Source organism: Furipterus horrens, unplaced genomic scaffold (assembly GCF_987537825.1).
Source record: "Furipterus horrens unplaced genomic scaffold, mFurHor1.1.pri manual_scaffold_4, whole genome shotgun sequence".
Taxonomy (NCBI): Eukaryota; Metazoa; Chordata; class Mammalia; order Chiroptera; family Furipteridae; genus Furipterus; species Furipterus horrens.
The window spans coordinates 173,383,850-173,410,741 of NW_028327174.1; the positions used below are offsets into that span (position 1 = coordinate 173,383,850).

At 46.1% G+C, this 26,892-nt stretch overlaps 1 protein-coding gene across 1 annotated transcript; it reads left to right on the forward strand.

The window, feature by feature from the left end:
- Window positions 1-7,475: 7,475 nt before the first annotated feature.
- RUSC2 (RUN and SH3 domain containing 2) lies at window positions 7,476-26,891 on the forward strand. The gene is made up of 12 exons (XM_090274400.1): window positions 7,476-7,922; window positions 14,144-16,243; window positions 20,833-21,459; window positions 21,687-21,872; window positions 22,049-22,189; window positions 23,380-23,456; window positions 23,655-23,829; window positions 23,918-24,023; window positions 24,741-24,787; window positions 25,150-25,945; window positions 26,034-26,171; window positions 26,256-26,891. Exons 2-12 carry the CDS (start codon window positions 14,212-14,214, stop codon window positions 26,443-26,445), a joined length of 4,515 nt encoding a protein of 1,504 aa, XP_090130526.1. The 5' UTR covers window positions 7,476-7,922; window positions 14,144-14,211; the 3' UTR covers window positions 26,446-26,891.
- Window position 26,892: the final 1 nt, after the last annotated feature.

A 26,892-nucleotide genomic window follows, 5' to 3' on the forward strand; every position in this document is an offset into this window, starting at 1 on the left:
CAACTGAGCGACCCAGCCAGGGCTCTGTTGGTGGTTTTCATTACATTAAAGGTGCTTGCAAATTTCCAGTTCATAAGGGAGGAGATAGACTTGGGGAAAAGAACCCATTCTACTTTAAAGCCAGACCTCTTCTAGAGTGTTTTTATTTGACCTTTAGCAGTGGACTTTTAGCTGAACTTTTCTGTTACATTGTTGAGAAGCCAAGAGCAAAGCAAGCTCTGTGCTTGGAAAGAGGACTCTGTATTAGAGAGACCTGATAAGGAAGCAGCTGGGTGTGTCTGGACAGCGCTTCAGGCTAGGTCTCCTCCACACACTCCCAGCACTCTGGCTGGCCTCATTGGAGTACAAAATAACAACACCGGTTCAAAACAGTGGCCTCCTTAGCTAGGAGCAGCTACACACAACCCAGAGGAAAGACAGATGAACTCCTGGAGGTTGGCTGCTATTCCATTTGTAGAACCAGACTCCTGATGCCGTAGTCAGGTGCTCTCAGGCATCTAACAGCTTGTTTATTCTCTCCTTGCAGCTCAGTCCAGTTCATTTCTGTGCTCAGAAGTAACACTGTTATTAGTGCAATTAATCAACATCATTTTCCAAACATACTTGATTTGAAAGCCAGGAAGAGAAGAGATGCTTTTTATCAGTTAATCATTTGTTTCAGTCCTAATTCTTTCAGCCCCAACAAACCATGCTCAGTCTTGCCTTTGCCCAGAGGTTTTCAGAAATTTGTCCTCTGAGCCCTAGGGTCCCCTGGAGGTGACTTTGAGCGCCCAAAGTGGAGAGAGGAGAGAGAGAGTTGGAGTATATGAGCCTTTAGGTCTCCCCTGCTTCAACCAGAGTAGTTCTATTTTATGTACTGGGGCTGAAAACGTTTGAAACCACCGCACTAACCCTTATCTCACATCTGGAAACACCTTTCTTGTTGCCCTAGCCCTCTCCAGAGGCATGTTGGCAATGATTTTAACAAAATTTTATGCCACTCAAGTTGGGCACTTAACTGTGAATATCCATCATTTGCTTTATACACAGTAGGACAGTGGATGCTGTGGCTTGATTGCATATTTGGCTGATTGATTGACTCCTGAGATGATTGTAATCAATGGTGTGGGATGCTTCTAGATCAGAGAAGAGTATATAGTGTATCATAGTTTATTTTGATTTGTTATGATTTGAGCACTTCTGACTTTTCCTGTTGGAGTCAATCATGCAGTCTGAGTTGAAAACGTGGCTAAAAGGAGTTACCTAACATAGGTTGTTGTTGGTGTAGAGAATACCTGACTAGGTCAACACTGAGCAAAAGTACTTCCTGTTGACTTCCAAAGAATGTCCTGAGGTGAAAGGTAAGCAGAGTGATTATTAGGAAAGACTAGGGTCAGAGGTCAACTAAGATCATGTAGTATTATGTATTTTTTAGTACTGCTTGCTTTCACTAAAAGTTAGCCTGCATGGTTTTCAAAACTACTCAGTGTCTTGATTATGGGAAATGCAGATCTTTTTCTTTGCTAAGCTACACAATAACACCATCCAAGCTGTTTATCGGTGCCTCTATGGTTCCATTATATTCTATTGCATTGCTAGACCACTGTGTAATTGTCCATTTTTCTGTTGGATATTTAGAATATTTTCAATTTTTTGCCATTGCAAGCAATACCGCAGTGAACATTATTATGGTAATGTGAGGTAAATTGGGGTGGGGGTGGATATAAAGAAAAAGCATAGCTGTTTCTCTGGGTAAGGGTTGTAAAGTCAAATGCTTTATAAAATCCAGGCAAATAATGCAAATGAGTAAAGTGAACCAGTGAAGCTGGCTAGGTGTAAAAGACCATAGACAGTGATGGGAATATGTCAAACTGAAGTGCACGTGCCCATTTTATGCAGGTAACCACTTCTCGAATCGAGGTGATCGTTACCATCTAGGAATGGAGGCCTAGTATGGTCAACTCCTCTCATTTTTCAAGCAAGACATCCTGGAAATTCAGATTATGTTTTAGAAATATTCAAATTTTTATGGTGGCATTTTATTCAAGCTACATAAAACCTATTGACACACAATATGTGATTGCCAGACTGTTACTTTGCAACCTTTTTCGTATGTATGACTAAGAGAATAAATGACAGGGAAGTAGTGACCGAAGACACGGCCATTCAGTCATCCTTCCATCCTCAGTATGAAAATAGAGACAAGTGAGGGAAAAGAATTTATCTCAGCATTGAAGATTTATTTCCTAAACACTTTGCTAAGGCTCAGCTTTTTGGTTTTTGGTTTTCTTCCTCTCCTCCTTCTCATCAAATATGCTATTCTCAGGCAAAACTAACCTTCTGAAAACTGACTCAGGTTCAGCTAGCCCTGCTGAGCTTGTCATCCAGTAGCTTTATCAAACAAACATGGGTGTTGCCCTACTAAGTACCAAGGCTCTGTGTCCAGAATTACTTATCAAAATATAAGACACAATCCCACACTCCAAAAGTGTGCTGTCATCAGGAGCTAAATAACAAAATAAAATGGCCAAGGCTTGGTACCAAATGAGCTATACAGACAATTGGTATTGAAGAAGGTCAGAAGGAAGACTTCCACGATAACAGAATTAGAAATCGATTTGGCAAAAAAAGAGAAAGAACTCATGGACATGGACAAACAGTGTGGTGATTGTGGGAGGGAGGGTAGTAGGTGAAGGTGGAAGAAGGTATAAGGGGAATAAATAGTAATGGAAAAAAATACAATAAAAAATAAACTATTTGAAAAAATAAATAAATTTGGCTTGCAATGGAACATAGTTGGATAAGTAGGACGGAACTTTGAACACCACATTAAGGAACTTGGATTATCCTGTAGGCAGTTGGGAACCACTGGAAGCTTTTTAGTAGCCAGGTGACATATTGAAGGCCATATTTTGGGAAATTAATCTCTTATCAGTACATGGGATAGCTGAGAGGAAAGATTCAGAAGGAAAGCAAGAAAACTAATTAGAAAACTATATAACAATTCAGAGAGGTAATGCAGGTCTGAATTAGGATGATAGGAATTAGTGATGGGAACTTGAAAGGTAATATAACAAGGGTTAAGAACACTGACTTTGGAATCAGACAGATGTGTATCTGAATCCTAGATCAAACATTTACTGACTGAGTTACCTTAGAAAGATTATTTGATATCACTGAGCCTTAGATTTCTCATCCATAAGATAAGAGATAATACTTAGCTTGGAGAGTGGCTCTATATGGATTATATGAGATAATGTAAGTAAGTGCTTAGCCTAATAGCTGGAATATAGTAAAAGCACAATAAATTATTAGATCAGTGCCTACAACATTGGAAGGAAGACTCAGCATGACTTGGTGATTGTCTGAATGTGAAGACTTCAGATGACTCTTAACATTTTCAAGCTTGCGTTACTAATAGTCTTAAGAAAGTTGATTTCAAATGGAAAAATCAAGTTGACTTTAAGATGTGTTGAATTTGAGGTAATATTAAGAAGTATCTAATAGGCTATTGGAGATTTGATTCAGGAAGAATGTAAGATTTGGAAATCAACAGCATAATGGGGAGGGCTAAACACTTCTCAGATTGAAGACTCACTTCTGAGCTTTGTTGTAAATCTACATTTAAACATAGGCCAGGAATTGTTTTATTAAACAATGAAGAAAGAATGATCTAAGTAGTAGAACTAGGAGGATGATATTGGCAAAGCCAAAGTGGGGAAAAACGGTTTCAATAGGAGAGGATGGCTAAGTGTCAATTTAAATATTATAAGTTTAAGAATTATAACTACTTCAGACAGTTCGGGTATTACAAGAAGACAGACTTCTGGTACTTCAGAAATGGTGTTGGTAAAAGAAGAGTTAACATAGTTCATTCTTTTAAGAATTTTGGTGTTGAAAAAAGAAAGAAAGAAGGAGGAAAGGAAGGAAGGAAGGAAGGAAGAGAAAGAAAGAAAGAGAAAGGAAGGAAGGAAGGAAGGAAGGAAGGAAGGAAGGAAGGAAGGAAGGAAGGAAGGAAGGAGAAAAGAAAAGAAAGAAGAAAAGAAAATAAAGAAAGAAAGAAAAGAAAGAAAGAAAGGGGGAATTGTCTGAGGTCCCTGGGTTGAGAGGCCAGTGATGGCTAAGATAAAAGACAAAGTGATTGCACCATTTTGAAATCCTCCCAGCAATGTATGAGGGTTCCAGTTTCTCTGCGTCACCATCTACACTTGTTATTGTCTTTTTTATTTTAGCTGGTTGAGTAAGGTAAGGTGGTACCTCATTTTAGTTTTGATTTGCACTTCCCTAGTAACTAATGATACTGAGATTCTTTTAATGTGCTGTTGACCATTTGTGTGTTTTCTTTGGAGAAATGCCTATTAAAAATCCTTTGCCCATATTTTAATTGGGTTCTATGTCTTTTTATTGATGAGTTATAAGAGTTTTTTATATATTCTAGATAGAAGTTCCTTATCAGATTTGTGATTTGCAAATATTTCCTTCCATTCTGTGGGTTATCTTTTCACTATCTTGATTGTGTCCATTGAAGCATAAAACTTGAAAATTTTTTTGAAGTTCATCTTACCTATTTTTTATTTTGTCACTTGTACTTTTGGTATCATGTCTAAGAATGCATTGCCTAACTCAAGGTCATGAAAAGTTATTCTTTTTTTCCTCTAAGTTACCTTTTAATAGACCTTTTTTTTTTTTTATATGAACAGCAGGTGTCTTCTCTTCCAAGCCTTTTGAGTCAGATCTGCCCACCACTCACTCATTTACACTCATTTTGGACTGCTCGTATTGAACCAGGCTCTGACCAAACCACCTTATATATGCCAAACACTGTGCTAGGTTTTATGGGAAACACAAAATGAAAATTATACTGTGCTGTGCACTGAATATTTGGGATACAAAGGTGAATGAACTCAGAATGTGCAGTCTAGAAGAGACATTAAGGCGGATATGCAAAAAAGAACAATAACCATGTTGAGTGAGAAATGATTTACTTAATCCTTAAACCTATCAGGGACTGATGTTAGTTTCTGATGAGGTTTGCATCAGAATACAATGAAATGAGAAAAATGACAGTCTGGTTTCTTTTATGAAATGTTGATAGGTGATGTAAGGTGGGTTTGTTTTTTTTTTAATGATGCTACTGGGCAATATAAGAAGTTGGCAATTCTGTATTGACCCCCTGGGTTTTGTGGGATTTTTTTCTTGTCTGTAAAATCAACAACCTGCAGCCTTGGGTTCACAAGACAGATAATTTCTGGCTCTGGGGTGATCAGTGAAGATTTGATAGAGGAGTTGATCTGAGCCTTGCAGGTTTTGGATAATTCTGAGTATAGCCAAGTATAACAGGCAGGAGAATCTGAACAAAGGCAGCAGAGTGGAAGTGAGCTCATGAAACAGGTTTGAAGCACTACATAATGGAGGGTGGGATGTAAGTTTGGGTAGAGAGGGAGTAGAGAACCGAGATGGAGGACCTTGAAAGCCAAAACGAGGAGTTTGAACTTGATTCTCTGGGTAATGAGAAGCCATTAAAAGGGCAGGAGGAGTAACATACTGTATTGAAGAAAGAAGGTGCTTTAGGGAGATGTATCTGGTAGTACTAGAAGGTAAAATGCGGGTGAGAAGACCAGTTAAGAGGTAGCTGAAGTTTATAACATGACAGTATTTGTATTTGGTTTCTAGCCAGGAAATAATTTGATCTTTCATCAAATTAGCTCTTGGGCAGTAGTGGCTGGGAAGTCGGTGAGGGTCTGGCCTATGATGCAGTGAAGTAAGCCAAGCACTGGAAACACGAGAGCTGCCACCTTCCATATAAGGAACTGAAAACATTTCATAAGTAGTGGCTCCCCAGGGCAATGCATGGCTTAGCCTCACAGAAATTTCAGGGACAAAGACCCTGGGCCCCGAGCTCTTACAATAAGAAGCTAGCACCCCAAGCACTTGGTCATGGAAATTGGCTTTGCCCTAATCTACAGCCGCTTATCCAAACCCCTTGAGGTCTTTATGAACTAGGGGAGAAGGAAGTACAGTGACGCCATTTCTGCTCCTTTACTTTCCCTGCGAGGATCACTAATGATTAGTTTTATGAAAAGCAACTTCCCTCTCTCCTTCCCTTCCTCGTTGTTTCCTGTTTTGTAGGATCAAGGGTTCATGGCTCCACAAACAAGTCAAAGTTGGAGATAGATTTGGCATCTTAGCCACTTCTGTTCTTCTCTCTATAATTCTGCTCATTTCAGTGTGGCATCAGTGGGCATGTGAGTCTCATAGGGAACAGGAGAAGCAATAAAGGGAAAGAAACTATTTCTTCTGGATCCTGTGCGGTTGTGGCTGCTATGTTCCTGGCCAGTGGACCCAAGCCTTCTTTCTAGGGACCTGAAATCAAAGGGCTTAGCTTTGGAGTCCAGATAGCAGTCAACACTGAGAGGAGCCTTAGGCAGGGCTAGTGCTTAGGGGCCATGCCCGGCTTGAGACCATCTCTGTGTTCGAGGGTGGCTGCAGTAGGCATTGGCATGAAGTGGACAGAGACATGCTGCTACTTACTGTGCAATTGGCTCTGGCTGTGGCTTCTCCGCTGTTTACTGATTCCCGCAAAACTAGCCCAGGACCTGAAGAGGGTGAAGCAGGGATGGGGTGGAGGGTTCTGTAGGTCTACAGGCAGAACAGATTTGTTTTTTCTGGTCTAGCTTTCCTTTCCTTAGCCTTCCCTTCCCTAGAAAAGTCCTCCCACTCCCTGGGCCTGCCCAAATGGATTCTGCCTCCCTACAGACCCTACGCAGCACTATCCAAAAACTGATATTGACCCCTGGCTGGTGTGGCTCAGTGGGTTGAGCACCAGCTTGCCAACTGAAAGGTCACTGATTTGATTCCTGATTAGGGCACATGCCTGGGTTGCACCAGGTCCCCAGTTGGGAGCATGTAAGAGGCAACCCATGTCTCTCTCCTTCTCTTCCTCTCTCCCTTCCCCTCTCTCTAAAAAAATTAATAAATAAATAAAAACTTTTTTAACTGACATAGGCAAGAACGGAAGGTTCTACTCCAATTGCATTAGCAGACCCTCTGAAGATCCAGGGATCTGAATTGGACCCTGTGTTAGGAAGGGGGCCTGTAGCCAGCTTGGTCCCAAGGCTCACTACCACCCTGGGTGTGGAAGCCTGCCTATGGCCCAGTCTCTTAGATTCTGAGACAGACTCATTTCTCTGAAGAGGCACACCCTAGAAAGCCTAGTGCTGAGTCTAGATGGTCATCATCCTTAAAGACTGAACTTAGTGTTACTGCTGGTCCCTGCTGCCTCCCTTGAGGGCTTCAGGAATCCCTTCCCAGGCTGGAGGCTCCACCCAGAGGCCAGTCTGGAATCCTAGTAAAAGGAAAAAGCTGGAAAACAAGAAGTCATTCAGAGTGGGCAAAAAGAGGAGGGAGAGGTTTCTGGCTAAGATCTAAAAGGAGGGGCCAAAGGAAGGAAGGAAGCTCTAAGCCTCTGCCCAGACTTTTTCCTGAGATTCTTAAGGGCAAGAGAGGAGCTAAGCCCAGCGCTCTCCCTAATTCCCTTTGCTGCTTTGAGAGTTGTCCTCTTCCAGCACTGGCTGCCCTCAGAGGCTGTCTCCTTTCTCCCTTCCCTAGGCTAAGGCCCTCGGGGACTGACAGGGAGGGAGCCTGAGTGGTGGCACTGTGGGCATGCCAGCTCCCTTCCCTTCCCCCTTCCCTTCGCAGCAACGTCACCGCAGCACCAGCGGCAGCAGCGGCAGCCGCAAGGATATCGGGGCTGGGATTGCGCAGCCTCCTTCCATTAGCAACGTTGCCATTGTATTAGCAGAAATCAGATCTTAAGAAATCGACCCTGTTCCCCCTGTGTGGTCTCGTGGAACAGTGCCTCAGCTGGAACTGTCAAGGTTGAGCTTGGTCGGAGTGCAAAAGGAACAGAAGCCTTCGGGTTCAGCTCAAAGCCCCATACCGAGGTATGGCTCAGCGGAGCTGGGGGAGGGGCAGGGCACGGACGGTAGGATAACCGATCAGCACATTTGCGCCCTAGCTTCAGAGGGTTGGCTTTGTCTTTCCTAAAGATAGTGACAGCGAACGTGAGATCAAACATTAAAAAAGCTCACCCTTGCATATAATTAGGCTGTGGTGCAGAGATGGGTAAAAGCAGATGGGCTAATGCCATATCCAAATATATATATATATTTTATTTTATTTATTTTTGGTCAAGAAGTAGAAAAGCCTCTCTTTCCTTTTTGGGCAGTTATAATGAAGCTGCCATAGTGTGGGTTAGGGTGGAGAGGATCAGATCTAGAAACAAAGGCTTAATGGGAGGAGACACCCCTAAAGCTACTGTAAGTTTATGATGGAGAACAAGCAGGGATCCATGCAGCTTTCAACAGGAAGGGCTGAGAAGCATCCAGCCTGTCCTTTCTCTCCACATATACATACATGCACATAGACACACATACAATATCCTGGCACTATGGGAGCCATGAGGCTCCAGGTAAAAATGGATAAAGTAAGAAAGAATGTTGACCAAGAGGCTCCACAGTATGGAGGTGCAGTGGGGTGGGGAGAAAGCCACTGTAATGCCTAAGGCACCTGACCTGTTATAATCATTTTTCTTACACAGACTTAGATTTCTAACAGGAAGACACCTAAGCATAAGCATCCTCCTGCTCTCTTCCCTCCAGTCCTGCCCAAGTGAAAAAGTTATCAGTCCTGCTGAGACGACTCCTGGGACCTCAGGACAAGGTCAAATTGCTAGAGAATAGCAACTGAGTACCACTGTCTTCCCCATCCTCCCTTAGGAGGCCAAGAAAAGAGGTTCTATTGTCTGGCAGAAAGATCCTGATGTCCAGACAGGGAAACCTTTCTTCTGGAACTTAGGCACATTTTTCCTGCCCAGAGTTACCCTATTGCTGAGCAAACAGAAGAGTTCCTTAAGTTTGCACTGGCCTGTATGGCTCAGTTGGTTGGGCATTGTCCTGGAGACTGAAAGGTTATGGTTCAGTTCCCAGTCAGGGCACATTCATCCTTCAGCAGGAAGCAACCAATGTTTCTTTCTCACATTGATGTTTCTCTCCCTCTTTTTCTCCCTCCCTTCCCCTCTCACTGAAATCAATAAAAGAAAAAAAAAATTTTTAAGAGAAAGCATCAAAAGTTAGTATTCCTAGGTCTCATCTTAATTCTGTCATTTATTCACTGAGTGATCTTGGGCAAGTCATTTTATTTTTCTGAATGTCGATTTCCTTATTTTTTTAAATGAAAGTGGCTCTGCCAACTTTGGTGCATTGTGGTGAAGGTCAGTGAGATCACATACGTTAAAAAGTGCGTGTGAAAGTTTGGGGGTGGGGGAAGGCATGAATGCAAAAATGAAAGGCCTACAGAATTTGGTGCCTTAATTGGCCAAACTAGAGTTGTCTGTGGAGAAATGATTGGCAGACATTTCCCTTGGCTTTGTGAATATCAGGAAGGAATAAGACCCTTATTTATAAAATAAAATAAAATCAACCAGTGAGATCAAGCAGGCTCCAGAGCGATCCCTTGTCCCCTACACCCTGTGGGGACACAGCAAGAAGGTGCCAGCTAGGTCCCAAAAAGAGGGCTTTCACCAGAACAGAACCATGCTGGCACCTTGATTTTGGACTTCACAGCGTCCAAAACTATGAGAAATAAATTTCTGCCTTTTATGAGCCACCCAGTCTGAGATTATTTTTATAGCAGCCTGAACTAAAACAGATATAGACATATTTATTTTAAAAAATGATGTCATAATGTACATGCTGTTTATAATCTGTTATTTTCACTTAATATTTTGTGAACATTTTCCCAAGTCAATAATCATGTTAACACAACATTATTTTAACAATACTCTTTTCTGTATTTTTTAAAGCTTTTTAAAATTATTTTTTCCTTTAGATTTTTTTTTTTTTTTTTTTTTTTTAGAGAGAGGAGAAAGGAGGGAGAAAAGAGGGAGAGAAACATCAATATATGGTTGCCCCTCACACACCCCCAACGGGGGACCTGGCGTACAACCCAGGCATGTGCCCTGACTGGGAATCAAACCAGAGACACTTTGGTTCGCAGGCTAGCACTCAGTCCTCTGAACCACACCACCCAGGGCTCTTTTCTGTATATTTTAAAATTGGTTATTATTGGAATTTTAAAGTGTTTCCAACTTTCTTTTATCTTGGTGGCATATGTATTTGAGCACAAAGTTTTCTTGGTGAAGGACTAGAAGAGGTAAGACTTACCTTATGTACCTCGTAGCAAAACTTTCCAAAAATCCACTTCATTTCTCTCTACAAAATCCCGCACTTTAAGGCAGTTGTTCCTCTCTTTTCTCGTCCTTACCTTGTCTTTGCAAATGCCCAGTACCTTTCATTGCTCAACATTGGTTCCCTTCCTCACTTCTCCTTCCCTCGTCTCATAAACCCGAATCCTTTTTTATTTAAAAAAAAAAAGTTTTAAATAACAGCTTTATTAAGATATAAATCACATGCCATAAATTCACCCTTTTATAAAATTGAGATATAATGACATACCATATAATTCTGTAGTTTCTATTTTATTCACAGACTTGTGTAACCATCACCACTATCTGATTTCAGAACATTTGCATTACCCCAAAAAAGAAGCTCCATACCATTTGCAATCACTCCCCATCCCCATATCCCAGTCCCTGGCAACCACTAATCTATATTCTGTTTCTGTTGATTTGCCTGTTCCGGACATTTCATGTAAATGGACTCATACAACACCATACAAAGAAGCTTTTTATGACTGGCTTCTTTCACTTACCATTTTGGGGTTCATTCACATTATAGCATGTATTAGTACTTCATTCTTTTTATTGTTAAATAATATTCTGTTACATATATACACCACATTATGTTTACCCATTTATCTGTTGATGGACATTTGTCTTGTTCCCACTTTTTTGCCTATTGTGCATAATGCTGCTGTGAATATTTGTATACAAGCCTTTGTGTAAACATGTTTTGATTTCTCTTGGGTATATACCGAGAAGTAGAATTGCAGGCTTATATGGTAACTTTATGTTTAATATTCTGAGGAACTGCCAGATTGTTTTTCCAAAGTAGCAGCACCATTTTACATGGCCTCCAGCAATGTTTGAGGGTTGCAATTTCTCCACATCCTTACCAACATTTGTTATTGTGTTTTATCTTAGCTAACATGGTGGGGCTGAAGTGGTATCTCATTGTAATTTTTATTTCTCTAATGACTAGTGATGTTGAGCATCTTTTCATGGGCTTATTGACTATTTGACTATTTGTAGGTCTCCTTTGGAGAAATGTCTATTCAAGTTCTTTGGCCATCTTTTAATGGGGTTATGTACCGTTTTATTTTTGAATTTTAAGGCTTCTGATCAGAAATCTCTTATCAGAAATATGATTTGCAAATATTTTCTCCCATTCTGTGGGTTGTCTTTTCACATTCTTGATGGTATCTTTTGATGCGCAAAGGTTTTTAAGTTTTATAAAGTTCACCTTACCTGCCCTGGCACGTGTGGCTCAGTTGGTTGGAGCACTGCCCCATAAACCAAAAGTTTGAGTGTTCATCCCCCGATCAGTGCACCTACCTAGGTTGTGGGTTCGATCCCAGGTGAGAGTGTGTACAGGAAGCATCCAGTCATGTTTCTCTCTCACTTTGATTTTTCTCTCTCTCTCTACCTTTTCCTCCCTTCCTCTCTAAACAGCAATGAAAAAATATCCTTGGGTGAGGATTTTTTTTTAAAAGTTCATCTTACCTTCCTATTTTCTCATTTGTCACTTGTGTTTTTGGTGTCAGGTCTAAGAAACCATTGCCTAATCGAAGATAACAAAGATTTATTCCCATGTTTTCTTCTATAACTTAATCTTATAGTTCAGTTTAGCCTCTTTCTGCCTTTCTCCATACCTACTCATTACCCCAATCAACATGCAAAGGCTTAGAAGTCCAAAAAGGAGCCTTCCTCTCAGAAAGGAAAGGAAGAAGAAAGATGGTTAACACCTGCTTTTTAATTTTAATGTAATTTAACTTAACACACATAATTATATTTTATTTTATTTTTTTTAAGATTTTATTTACTTATTTTTAGAGTAAAGGGAAGGGAGGGAAAAAGAGAGGGAGAGAAACATTGATCGGTTGCCCCTGCACAACCCCAACTGGAGACCTGGCCCATAACTCAGGCATGTGGCTTGACCAGGAATCAAACCAGAAACCTTTTGGTTTGTGGGACGACGCCCAACCCATTGAGCCACACCAATCAGGGCACATAGTTATATTTTAATACTGTGTCCCTCACGTATGTATTTATTAGCTATTTGAATTTTTTATTTTATGTATTACCTGTTCATGTCCTTGAGCATGAAATGAACTCGGCTAGCTCTTCATTGTACTCCACGTGAAAAGCTGTGGTCCTATGATCTAAATGAGTTAATTATTTTTTTAATTGGCAGTATTAAGAGTTCAACTAAGTGAAGGAGAACTTAGGCAATGGGAGAATTTAGACTCATGGTGGATAAAAGGAAAATGACAGAAATAAAAAGGGAAGGAAGAGAAATGAATGAATTAGGAAAAAATGGATATGAGGAGTTAAACACTGTTAGGATATGATCTTGGTAGCAAAGAAGACTAGTCTTGAGGAGGCCATTCTGCCACGGTCCAGGCCAAGAGACCAGAGAAACTCAGAACAGACTCTGAAATTGGAGCTAGGAGACCTTGAACTTTACCTTAGCCTATCAGAGATAAAACTGGGAAGAGAAGGCTTTTTAGAGTACTCTTGTAGTGAATGTTCTAGGCTAAAACGGAGCAGAATTTGGATACTTCAGAAGATCTATACCCTAAGCTAAACAAATATTAAGAATGTATTATGCCTCTTATGTTTGCCATGCCTTATGTGATGTTGTGCTGGAGTGATAGAGAGGAAATAAAAATAGGCCCCACCTCCATTGAGAAGGAAGAGGTAGGAAGCAGCCATACTTATAGTCACTCTAATACCCACCTCAGTCTCTGCATTCAAGAAGCTCCAATACAGTAGTGGGGAGAATGAGGCTCCTTAGCCTATGGTCATCAGAGAGGGACAAGTATGCTGGGGTTTAGAGGAGGAGAAAGGGAGTCTGAGATGACTTGGGGGGGTCAAATGATGTAGTATACTTAAAAGTACTTTTCTTGCAAATTTATAACTTACTTCTATGAGGACATAGTATAGAATTTGTGATTTTCTCCTCATCTGTAAACTTCTGTGCTGCAGCTGTAGCCAAGGCACCTCTGTGTCCCCTCGGTGCCTAGCACCATAACACATCCTAGTGGTGTTTTCTTAATTATGTCACTTTTCTAACTTTTTTGTACTCAGGATTAGTCATCATTTATTGCTGAGAACAGGGTCCTTGAAAGGGAAGAAAATGCTATCTCTGAGATCTCCAGATCTTCATATGTGGCATTAAAAGGGGCCTAGGCCCTGGCTGTGTGGCTGAGTTGGTTGGAGCGTCATCCCATAACCAAAAGGTTGCAGGTTCAATTCGCAGTCAAGGCACAAAGGGGAGCAACTGATCGATGTTTTTCTCTCACATTCATGTCTCTCTTTCTCTCTCTCTCCCTCTCTATCTCCCCCCCTCTCTTTCTCTCTCTCCCCTCCTTCTTCCCTCCCCCCCCTCTAAAATCAATAAACATCCTTGTGTGAGGATTTTAAAAAAGAGGGGGAGGGCCCTAGCTGGTGTGGCTCAGTGAATTGAGTGCCTGCCTGAGAACTGAAAAGTCACTGGTTCAATTCCCAGTCAGGGCACATGCCTGGGTTGCAGGCTAGGTCCCTGGTTGGGGCTTGCAAGAGGCAACCGATTGATATATCTCTCAAACATTCATGTTTCTCTCCCTCTCTTCCTCCCTTCTTCCTTCCCCACTTTCTAAAAATAAATAAATAATTTTTTTTCTAAAAAGAGGGGGAGGGCCTGGCCTTTTGCCACAAGTGGATTCATGACAAACTTAAAATGGAGAACTCAAGAGCTGGATCAGTGCGATGCAGAAAGTGTTTGGGACACCCCCTGTCCTATCGGGCTGTGTTTCAAGCTCCATCTTGACTCTGAGACTTTTCTCCTCCTGGGCTTTTCTCCACCTGAAAGTTATGTGAGGAAGGGCATGTCCCAGACTTCCAGGGAAGTGACATTAGCTTCCCTTTCTTTCCCTCTCTCTCCAGGTGCCAAGCTCTCCTGATGAAATGTGTTCTGCCCCATTGGGCTCTGGGGGCAGTGTCTGGTGCTGTTGATGCCCTTGTTCGAACTTTCCAGAATGGATAGTCCCCCAAAGCTGACTGGAGAGACCCTCATCGTTCACCACATCCCCCTGGTGCACTGTCAAGTCCCAGACAGGCAGTGCTGTGGAGGGCCAAGTGGAGGTAGTGGGAGCACAAGACCCAATCCCTTCTGCCCACCCGAGCTGGGCATAACCCAGCCTGATCAAGACCTAGGACAAGCTGACTCCCTCCTGTACAACAGTCTACACTCTGTTCCCGGGGTGTCTGCACGGTCTGCAGACAGCAACACCAAGAGTAGGGGTCCGGATGGAAGAGGCCCTGGGGCCCCTAAACGACATAATCCCTTCTTGCTGCAGGAGGGTGTGGCTGAGCCAGGACTTGGTGACTTACATGATGACAGCATTGGTGATAGTGCTACCCAGCAGCCCTTCCATCTGCATGGAGCTGGCCAGCCCACCTTCCATCTATCCTCTTTCCCGCTGCCACCACCTGGCCCCGGAGTGGGCAGGCCATGGGGAGCAACACAGAGTCGGGCTGAAGTTGTGGAAGGGCAGGAACAGGAGCCAGTGACCACCTTGGATACCCAGCAGTGTGTCACTAACCACTGCTGCCGGCCAGAACTGGAAACAGAGACCATGGAGCTGGACGAATGTGGGGGAACTGGCGGGAGTGGCAGTGGAGGCGGAGCCAGTGATACCTCTGGCTTCTCCTTTGACCAGGAATGGAAGCTCAGCTCAGATGAATCCCCAAGGAACCCGGGATGCTCAGGCCCAGGAGCCCAGCCCTGCCGCTGCAGTAGTGCATCCAGTCAGTCAGAGGCGGCTGACCAATCCATGGGCTACGTGAGTGACTCCTCCTGCAACAGCTCAGACGGTGTACTGGTCACCTTCAGCGCCCTCTACAACAAGATGCATGGCAACTCCCGTGCCAATCTCAACTCTGTGCCACAGTCTTGCAGCGACTCTTCCTTCTGCAGCCACTCAGACCCTGGCGCCTTCTACCTGGACCTTCAACCCTCCCCAGCCGAGTCTAAGATGTCTTGTGAGTCCCACCACCCTGACAGTGGAGGAAGGGAAGGGGGCTATGGCTGTCCTCATGCCTCATCTCCTGAGCTCGATGCCAACTGCAACTCCTACCGCCCACACTGTGAGCCCTGCCCAGCTGTGGCTGACCTCACAGCCTGCTTCCAGAGCCAGGCCCGTCTTGTTGTGGCCACACAGAATTACTATAAACTTGTCACCTGTGACCTGTCCTCCCAATCATCCCCAAGCCCGGCTGGCTCTTCCATCACCAGTTGCTCTGAGGAACACACCAAGATAAGCCCTGTACCTAGCTCTGGCCCAGACCCTGGCCCTAGCCAGCCCTCTGAGTATTATCTATTCCAGAAGCCAGATGTCCAACCAGAGGAACAAGAAGTAGTGGGTTCCTCTGTGGCAGCTGCAGCTCCCGTGGGCTCCACTGTGATTGAGGGTCAAGTGTACACTAATACTTCACCCCCAAACCTTAGCACTGGACGCCAGCGCTCTCGGAGCTATGATCGCAGCCTGGAGCGCAGCCCTCCTGCCCGCCTGGGCTCGCTGGAACGCATGTTGAGCTGCCCAGTGCGCCTGAGTGAGGGCCCTACAGCTCTGGCTGGGCCTAGCTCCCCACCTAGGCGGGTCACCTCCTTTGCTGAGCTCGCCAAGGGCCGGAAGAAAGCTGCAGGCTCTGGCTCCCCCCCACTTCGAGTGAGCGTTGGGGACTCCTCCCAGGAGTTCTCACCCATTCAAGAAGCCCAACAAGATAGGGCAGGCCCACTGGATGAGGATACTCACTGTAGCCATAGCCTACCACCCATGCCCTTGGGGCCAGACATGGACTTAGTTGGCCCAGATCCCTGGTCCACGCAGGTCTGTCAGGGCCCCCAGTCCAGTGAGATGTCACCTGCTGTCCTAAGAGCTCCTGGACAAGGCCCCCTGATGCAGCTGATGGATCCAGGGCCTGCTCTCCCAGGGAGTCCAGCCAACAACCATACCCAGAGGGATGCAAGAGCTAGAGCTGACGGTAAGGAATGTAGAGGCTGGAGAACGCCAGAATATATGCATGCCCCTCAGTGATGGGGCCCTGTCAGCCATCCCATCCATACCTCTAGAGGTACCTCAGCCTAGATAATCACCTGTCCAGTCCAGGGCATGTGCTACAGTTGTAAAGGGGAGAAGGAGGTTAAAGGATTAAAAAAAATGCCCTGGGAAATAAAATCAGTGGAACTTACAGACTGGTGTATTGGTAAAGAAAGCACTCAGAAGACTGTGATTCTAAGCCTGGATAACGGAAAGATGATGACACATGATTAGGGACCGCAAACACAGAATTCAACTTCCTGGGAAAGGGATGGAGCATGAGCTTAGTTTTGGACATTTAGGCATTTGCAGTGCTTAAGGGGTTTATCTAAGAGCCAAAAGATCAGTCCAAGAGATAAACCACACTGGGTGTCAGTGAAGTTTGTTCTTTGATCAGTGTTTGTAGCCACTCTTCAAAGAGCCTGAGACCTGACACCTGACCTTTAGACCTCTGAGGCCAGCTCTTTCCCTGTTTATTTTATAATATTTAAGTAATGATTTTATAAAGGCTCTATGTTAAGTGGGTGCTGGTGATAGAAAGATAAGAGGGACAATCTCTGCCCTCAAAGGAACTCCAGCCAAAGATGCAAATAGGGAAGTGAAATGCAGTGCACACTTCTGGTCTACAAAGGGGGCATCTAACTTAGACTGAAATATCAGAGGAGGGCTGCTAACATGGCGTACATTCAGGCCCGGTCTGGAAAGACAATAAGGAATTGGCTTTGTGGAGACTTGTAAGAAAGAACATTCTAGGCTCACAGAATAGTCTATACAAAATCACAAAGGCACAGAATAATTTGATGGTGTCCAGAAATTACAAATTGGGAATAGCCATAGTGGAATGTGGATGGAACCACTGAAGGATTTTAGTCAAGGATGTGGCTTTTTTGTTTGTTTGTTCATAATAGCTTAACGTTCTGATTTGCATATTAGAAAGATTACTGGTTGTTTGTGTGGAAGGTAGATTGGAAAGGACTGCTGGAGGTCAGGAGACCGTTAAATAATGTGAGAGTCATTGGAATAAAAGTGGTAGTAGAAGATGTGAATGGATGAGATTATCCAGGGAGAACGTGCGGAGCTATAAAGGGAACAAGGACAGAGCCCTGGGGATACCATGGTTTAAGGGTGAGCAGAGCAACCCTCAAAGAAGACTAAGAAGAGTTCGGCAGGAAAATAAAAGGAAAATCAAGAGAGTGAAGTCACAGAACCAAAGGAGGAGAAAGTTTTAAAAAAGAGGTTCAATTAAATGAGTTCTGAAGAGAAATCACTAAGAGTAAGGCTGATAATCTTAAAAGCAACATTCAGGAGCAGTGAGGGTGGAAGCCAGATCTCAGAGGATATGGGAGGAAAGGGGAGATACAGGGGAGTTTGCTGTGCTGTAGCCTTAGGTTGGGTCTCTTGGCTTATCAAAGGAAAGGAGTTAAAAACCATAAATAATATTATCCTTTCCATTAGGGAAACATAGTCCAGCAAAAGATTTCACACTTCCTGAACATACACAGGAGCTGCCCTTGGGAAAGGGATAGAAGAGGGCCTCTAGGGAAGAGGGAGGTCAGAAACGGTGGGGTCCTTTGGAACACCTCCCCCCTTAGACTGCAGTGTTTGGTGGGTGTGTCTAGGCACAGGGTATCCTGTGGCTGGCATTCTGAGGACAAGAACAGTCCTGGTCAGAGATGGGAGGAGGGGCATTAGTTTTTTCTATCAGATAAGGCTTTTCATATCGAGACGGTGTCCTGTTCCATAAGTCTCCAGTGACCTACCACAGGGTGCTTCTCTTGATCTGTTTTTCAGTGTTTTTTTTTTTTTTTTCCAATAGAAAAACAAGTGACAGTTCAATGAATTCATGAATGACTAAAGAAGCTGAGATCTCTCTGAGATCCTGAGCAGTAGAATCCGTATTCAGAAGGATCTTACCAAATCTGGAAAGGACTAATAAAGCAGGGACCAATTAGAACTTTGATGTATGAGCTGTATGTGAGTTATTTAGGATATTTAATTGATTGCAAACTCGGAATGAGTCAGCAGTTTTAAAGCACTGTTTCAGAGAGTTAAAATGACTGGATTTATTCATAGACTTCAGAAAGGAGAAGTTGATAGTCCCCCCACTCCTCTGAACCAGTTAATGCTCACCTGGACATTCTGGGCCCTTCATTTCAAGAAGAAATTGAGGGACTTGAGGTTGTATAGCCAATGGAAGAGCAGACTTGGGTGAATGTAGTCTCTGTCTCCAATTTCCTTAATGGCTGTCACAGAGACATGTAAGTAAACTTACTCTATGTATTCCCTGAGGATAAAACTGAGACCCACTGCCCACAGTAGCCCTCCCCTCCTCCCCTCCCTCATTATCCCTCTGCCTCAAGCCCTATTCTGGGAACTTAGCAGGGAAGATTTTTAAAAGAGTAGGATTAAATAGTCTAATTTAAACATACTTTATATAGGGAGTGTAAGTAATAAAGCTACAGTTGGGAGGACCTAATCTGATAGCCAGGGTCAGCTTGGCCTTGAAATTTGATATTTAAATAAGTGGAAAGTGGAAGACATTCCCAGCAGGAAAAGCAGTGTGCTTAAAGATGGGACTGGGGTGGAAGGAGTGGTGTTAATGAGGATGGCAGGTGTGGAAGTTTGAGCGGGGAGAACACTGATCTGTGGCCAGTGTGGACACCTGCCTGACTGAGATTCGAGTTTATTCTGTGGGCATTAGTGGCCACGGGGCCTGGTATTTTAGGAAGCAAGCCGATAAGATTTTGGATGCAGTGAGGGTAGCCTTGACCAAAGCTTCAGTAGGGATTTATTCACTTAACAAATCTTTATTGAGTACCTACTATGTACCAGGCTGTGTTCTAGGCACTGGAGATATAGCAATGAACAGCTTTTAAAACCTTGTTTTTTGGAGCCCTTACAAAAAGTAATAGACAAATAAACAAATAAGATCATTTCTGATATTAAAACTGCTAAAAAGAAAACACAACAGGGTAATGAGATAGAGTGTGACTTGCCAAAGGGGCTGGGGTGGTCAAAGAAGGTCTTATGAGGACGTGGTGTTTTATGCCTGAATGATGAGAAAATTTCAGGCAGAAAGAAGAGCAGGTGCAAAAGGGCCAAGACGTTAATGAACTTAGCATGTTAAAGACTGAAGAAAGTGTGGCCAGAGCATAGTGAGCAAGGGAGACTGACAAAGGTTACCCTCCATGCGCTGGCTGGGGATGACAGGCGAGTATCCTTTGAAAACATCCTCTGGGAATGATTCTGAAACACCTCCCTAATAGGGTTGTGGTCACCATCCCCTTAAGACTCAATGAAGTAAATAAAAGGGAAAAGATGAGGGATAGGAAAACCCAGCCTGATACCATTTCATATGTAGTGCAGTGTGGCAAAAAGAACATTAGCACCAAAGTCAGATGCTGACTTAGACAGAATTCTAGTTCTGCCACTTCCTAGTTGTGTGACCTTGGGCAAGTGACTTAATCTCTCTGAATTTCCAATATTCTGATCTGTCAAGGATATACAGTAATTCCTGCCTCCCAGAACTGTTGAGCCAGACGTGTGCTAGTGAGCCACACCCAGGGTTTTAGGCTGTGTGGCTGCTTAGAGCACCCCCTTGTGTTCATTTAGATATTTACAGTCTGCACAGCGTTTTATTAGAAGCACAACCCATACACAAAGACAAAGTGACCTGGAGTTTGTATTTAGTTCTGAGCCCCATGTTTGGAGGGACATTGACATGAATATTGTCTGAAAGAACAGCAGAGGACCACTCCTGGAGAACACACGTATGTGCAGAAGAAGCAGCTGTGGACTCTGAGACTCCAATGCCTGAATCATGAAAGAGTGGGATGGGGTGACAGAAAGCTGATTCTGGCTGCAAGAAATATTTAGTATGGTTAGATGTGCTCAAGAATGAAATGTCCCTGCTTGGAAGGAGATAGGGGATGATGAGTGAAAGCTTGAAATAAACAACCTCTTGACCCAGAAAATCTGTGACTGACTCTAAGTCTTTAGGCCTTAGAAAGAGAAAAAGGGTGGTTCTGCCACTGATAGAAATGGAAGTCATCAGGAGAGAGGTGGTGGGTAAGCTCTTTTAAAATAGCAAATTCTGTATGAAAGCAAAACCATAAAGCAGAGTGATCGAAAGAGCAAAAGAAAGGTCAAGGCTAAAGCTATGGGTTCGGGAGTCATCTGTATGAATGTCTGAACTTGAATAATGCAGGGAGAATGTGCAAAGTGAGATATAAGAATTGAACCTTAAATACATCCACCTTTGAAGTCAAGAGAATGAAGAATGGATAAACGGCCAAGAATACAAGACAGTTTAGTATCATAAAAACAATAGGAAACGTTTGACAAAAGAAGGGGGGAGCAGTGCCGTATCCCACAACCTTGGATTACCACTACTGTATTCAATCCCTACAACCCAGGCCCTGCCCATGTCTTCCCTCTGTCCCAGGAAGTATCACCTCCTGTCCGTTTCAGTGTTTCCTCTCATGTGGTTTCAGTGTCTGTTCATCTGATTCTTTCCCATCCGTGTTGCTACAGGAGGCAGTGCTGAGAGTCGACCAGTCCTTCGCTACAGCAAGGAGCAGAGGCCAACAACACTACCCATCCAGCCCTTCGTGTTCCAGCACCACTTCCCCAAGCCGCTGTCCAAGGCCCGTGCCCTCCACAGCCTTTCCCAGCTCTACAACCTCTCGGGCTGCAGCCGCGCACAGCAACCTGCCCCACTGGCTGCTGCCACTGCTCAAGTCCCAGCCTCAGCTCCTTCAGGGGAGTCACAAGCATCCACCAACAGAGGTGCCAGGAAAGCTGGGCCTGAGCCAGAAACCTCGCGGCCATCACCGCTCGGCAGCTACTCCCCTATCCGTAGTGCTGGCCCCTTTGGGCTTAGTACCGACTCTTCTGCCTCCACTTCATGCTCCCCTCCCCCTGAGCAGGCCACAGCCACAGAAAGCCCACCCTCGTGGAGTCTCTCCTGTCCTGCTGTCCAGCCTGCCACCTCCCAGCAGCCACAGAAAGAGGATCAGCAGATACTGGCCTTGGCAGAGTACCGACTCCATGGAACAGGAAGCTTGCCGCCTCTGGGCTCCTGGAGATCTAGCCTCAGTCGAGCAGAGAGCCTGGCTCGGGGAGGTGGTGAAGGCAACATGGCCTCCAGGCCTAGTAACGGTAGGAGCTTCACAGCCTGCTCCTAAATACTTTGACCCCCATCCCCTGCCTTTGAATAGTTTCCTATACTCCAGCCTGGGGTCTGAGGTCAAAAGATTTGCAGCATCTGTGGATAATATGCACTCACTCCTAACCCTCATGTTTTGTATGGGCCCACTGGGTGGATATGAAATGCTGTCTCCCAGTAATTCTTGCCTGTCTCTTCTGCTAATCTGTTCTGCTTTCAGCCAACCACTTATCCCCTCAAGCACTCAAGTGGCGGGAATACAGAAGGAAGAACCCTCTAGGGCCACCTGGTTTGTCAGGGAGCCTAGACCGAAGGCCACAGGATGCTCGGCTGGCCCGAAGGAACCCCATCTTTGAGTTCCCTGGCTCCCTCGGTGCTGCTGGCCACCTGAACTGCCGGCTGAATGGTGTGTGGTCCAAGTCCTCAGTACACCCAGGACAGGCTCTGCCATAGCTGGGAAGGGCTAGAGAAGGGGCCAGTCTCAAAGGAAAATGTCTCCGAGGGTCTCAGGCACAGAACTGAGCTGTAACTCTTAGAAAGAAAGTTGCTTGGGATTGATTTTTTTTTTCCTCTTCTTTCCAGGTCAAATAGTGAAGCCATTACCACTGACCTGCCCTGATTTCCAAGACCCTTTTTCCTTGACTGAGAAACCACCAGCTGAGTTTTGTCTGTCCCCAGATGGCAACTCAGAAGCCATTTCCATTGACCTTCTTCAGAAAAAAGGTGGATATAACCCCCAGCTCAGGATAGAATTCTGTTGTCACTGTTTGTGCCTATTATCCTGCTAGCTGGCCCTCCAGAATATTTCCCTGTCTTAGAATTCCAAGTGCCAGGAAGGAATAGAGAGCACAGGCATGGAGGCGAGATGTCTGTGTACTGTGTACCATGAGTATGTGCACGGGAACAAGGGAAATTTATCAGATGCTTTGGAGTCAAGCTTCAGTCCCTTCCCTCCAGCAGCTAAGTATTGTGAAGGAGGCTGCCCATCATGAATAAATGCCCACATGCTCTAATGGGGAGAATTCTTCAGTTACTACAGGGCCGAGCAATGTGGGTAAGCATGATGGTAACATCTAGTAATATATGGACTGACAAGGGATCACTATGTTTAGCAAGTTAGGGACCATGACAGAGCAGTTTTAGTGAGATGATGGGAAAATATCAAGCATAATTATGGGCTGAAGGGGAAGGAGCCTATTAAAAGGAAGAAAGGTGAAGCTAAAACCCCTTTCAGAGGCAGAGTGGGAAATTCGGAACTTAGGGAGACTGAAGAACCTTGGGCGAGAAGGCGAACAACCACCTTCCTCCAAAATGGAAAGGGAATGAGAGGGAACGAGTAGGAGGGAGGGAGGGGAGATATAATATGCTTATGTCTTTTGGATGGAGAGGAAAGTTGAAGGAATTCATGACCAGTGGCCTCTGTTCTCTGTGTGAGGTAGAACCAAGGGCTAGAGAAAAGGGGTAAAGATTTGGCATGGCAACTTGAAAACCTAGCTGAGGGTGCCACAAGGCACACTTCAGAGAAGTGCCCTTGTCAGTCACCGGTGTGAGTGGCCCTGGGCTTTATCCAGTAGCCAGAAGCCTGGTGTCTCAGAGTGGAGAAGACAGATAGATTGGTCCAGGATTGGAGTAAGAGGTCAAGGAACTTAGGACTTGGAGGGTCTCAACAATGGAATCGTTGAAGTGGGTCCAGGCTGGGAGGTGAAAACAGGCTTGAGAACTGGGTAAAATCAGGAAGTGGCCAGAGCTGGTACTTTGATGAGACCCTTGTGCAGACACACACACACACAGAGAGAGAGAGAGAGAGAGAGAGTGTGTATGGAAGCCCTTCCCTCTCCCACCAAGGGCTCAGTCCCAGATGAGTTGCTCAGAGACTTGGTCAGGGACCTGTTACATCAAACTCTTGCTTACAGGGCTGGTGAAAGCTGTTAATACTGCCGTGGATCTCATTGTGGCCCATTTTGGCACAAGCCGGGATCCTGGGGTGAAGGTAGGCAAGAAACTAGAGAGCTGAGCTCTACCCTTACCTCCCTGCGCTGCCGCCTTCCCTTGCTCTCTTGCATCTAGAACCCAGAATTGATACTTAGGGAGGAGGATCACAACAGAAGCACCATGAGGGCTAAGAGGGTCAAAGAGGACCGGAGTGTGACTTCAAACGAATCCCTGTACTTCCCTGCTGCATCCACAGGCAAAGCTGGGGAACAGTTCTGTTAGCCCCAATGTAGGCCACCTGGTTCTGAAGTACCTGTGCCCTGCGGTCCAGGCCGTGCTGGAGGATGGGCTTAAGGCCTTTGTGCTAGACGTCATCATTGGGCAACGTAAGAACATGCCATGGAGCGTGGTTGAGGCTTCTACACAGCTAGGTAAGTGCTAGGTGCAAGATGGGGACCCCAGGGTGAATTTCGGGTTCCAGAGACTGGGCACATGACCTCCAGCTCTGCTTCCTCCCAGGCCCGTCCACCAAGGTCCTGCACGGCCTCTACAACAAAGTCAGCCAGTTCCCAGAGCTCACCAGTCACACCATGCGCTTCAATGCCTTCATCCTTGGCCTGCTCAAGTGAGTGTGTGGGAGCACAGCCAGAGCTGCCAGCCACCAGCCCCTCCCCTGGGCTCCGCTGCCTCTGAGGGAGCAACTCCCTAGACTGAGACAGAAAGGGGGGGGTCTGTGGGACCCATGGCCAGAGCCTAGGCTCACTTTCTCCTCACCTTGCTCAGCCTCTCTGGGTAGGTCACTGGGTTCCCACCACAGCCACAAGGCCCTGGCACTGACAACGACATGGTCTTCTGCTTTTATAAATCCATAGCTGGCTTATTTGGAAATTACTGTAATCTGGTTCTCAGTTTCTCTGGATATTGTAAACCCTGATCCTCTCAATTCCAGCGCTGCTTCCAAATCATGCTTGACCCTAACTCTTCCTTGGGACCCATGTCATAGTATTCTTCTTTCTCAAGTATGGGCGCAGGTCATCCCCTTTGGCTCAGCACTGTCCCTCAGTAGCTGCCCTGATTTCCTGGGTCTTGTACAAGATGACTCTGTTCTAGGAGGAAGTGATTGGTTTGTGAATCACATGTTCACCCCCTCCCTACATCCCCATGGTCTATCCAGAACTATATGACATGAAATGATCCAGGTAGCATCCCTGCCATGGAAGAGAGAAGGGAGATGCTCACCTCCAGTCTGCCCTGTGTGTGCCCTGTGCATCTGTCTCCTGTGCACCTTAGCCTCTGGCTACGTCCACATAAGACTCAACTCTTTTCACCTGTCTCCCTACAGCATCCGGTCCCTGGAGTTCTGGTTTAATCACCTCTATAACCATGAAGGTAATGCCCAGAACCCTGCCCTGTATTGCAAACTCCATATAGGCCAGACCTCAGAGGCTCAAAAGAGGGAGCCACAGCTGTCTTTTCAGATGCTACAGGCGGAGAGGGGAGCCATACAAGCTTCCATCCTCAAAGCCTGGGCTTCTTCCCAAGTCCTTCCCCAGCTTCTGCTGCGTTCGAGCCTTGCAGTCAGCAGGATACTCAGTCAGGTTGTGGAGCTGATGTGCTGCACAACTTCAGGAACCACTTACACTGTATTACCTGTAAACGGCATAGTGTACAGCCTGTGCGGCACGATACAGGCCCTCCCAGGCCAGGTGCTGTTTCTCTGTGTGGCTCAGTGCCTCTCCTTTCTCCCCTAGATATCATCCACACCCACTACCAGCCGTGGGGCTTCCTGAGTGCAGCACACACCGTGTGCCCTGGCCTCTTTGAGGAGCTGCTGCTGCTGCTACAGCCCTTGGCCCTGCTGCCCTTCAGCCTTGACTTACTGTTCCAGCACCGGCTGCTGCAAAGTGGGCAGCAGCAGCGGCAGCACAAGGAACTGCTGCGTGTGTCCCAGGACCTACTGCTGTCCGCCCACTCAACACTGCAGCTGGCCCGCACCCGGGGCCAGGAGGGCCCTGGAGACATGGACAGGGCAGCCCAAGGGGAACGTGTAAAAGGTGTGGGTGCCCCAGAAGGTGGAGAAGATGAGGAGGAAGAGGAGGAGGCAGGGGAGGCAGCAGTGGCAGCAGGGGGCCCCACGCGTGGCAGGTCCTGGGGCGGGCAGGCTGGCTGGTGGCACCAGCTCATGCAGAGTTCCCAGGTCTACATCGACGGCTCCACGGAGGGTTCCAGGTTCTCCCGTGGCAGCAGTGAAAAAAAGAAAGGGACAGGAGGTGGGGGGCCACCCCCCCGAGAGGGAGTAGTAGAGGGAGCTGAGGCCTGCCCTGCCCCTGAGGAGACCCTTGGCCGGGACAGGGGCTGGCCCTTCTGGATGGGGAGCCCCCCTGATTCTGTGCTGGCTGAGCTGAGGCGCAGTCGGGAGAGAGAGGGGTCTACTGCCCCCGCCACGGAAAACGAGGAAGGAGCCTCAGCGCCTTCACCTGGGGGCATCAGGTGGGGATACCTCTTTGGATCCCGAAAGCCTCAGCGGGAGGCCCGGCCCACAAACAGGTAAGTGGTAGCCCATGGTATAAACGGAGGGCAGGGGGGAGCCTGATTGAAGCCAGGGCACACACAGGCCCCAACTACTATCCCCTAGGCTACCGTCGGACTGGCTGAGTCTGGACAAGTCCGTGTTCCAACTAGTGGCACAAACAGTGGGTGCCCGCCGGGAACCAGAGCCCAAGGAGAGCCTGCAGGAGCCGCCCTCGCCAGCCCTGCCCTCCAAGCCTCCGTGGTGAGCCCTGGGGGACAGAAGGATTGGGGGGCAGGGTTTGGTTTTGGGTGGGGTTTCTATGACCTCCATTTGTTGTTTTCCCAGCGAAGTAAAGGCACTGTGCCACCACCTGGCCACAGGCCCTGGACAGCTGAGCTTCCACAAGGGAGATATCCTTCGCGTGCTGGGGCCGGCCGGAGGAGACTGGCTGCACTGTAGTCACGGCCCGGACACCGGCCTGGTGCCTCTGGCCTACGTGACCTTGAGCCCGACTCCTGGAAACAGCCAAAACTGAGGCCCTGTGCATGCTGGTGGCCTCAGGGACCCTCATAACCCCCAGACCCAGAGCCTGACAGCCCTTCCCAAGCCCTCTGGCTTGGCTAGAGAGCAGACTGAGAGCTGGGGCCACTGGTCCCCATGCTCAGTATTAATTACTCCCCCTTAACTGTGCCAGTGACCTCGTTCAGGCCTCCACCCAGGAAAGGAGGGAAGGGGTGCAGCACCGGGTTGCCAGCATTCCCCGGCCTATCTGGGCCAGCCTTTCCGTGGGTGCAGGGCCCCTAGGCCAAGCAGTGATGACGGTGGGTGGTAGTCCAGGGGAAGATCCCTAAGCTCCCAGATGTAAATAGGCTGCGACCAGTGCCTGGCAGTCAAAGGAGGGAAGAGGAGCCCAGGCTTCTGTTTATGTATTTATTTATTTATTTATTACACCTATTAATAAAAAAGGTGCTTGGCCTCAAAC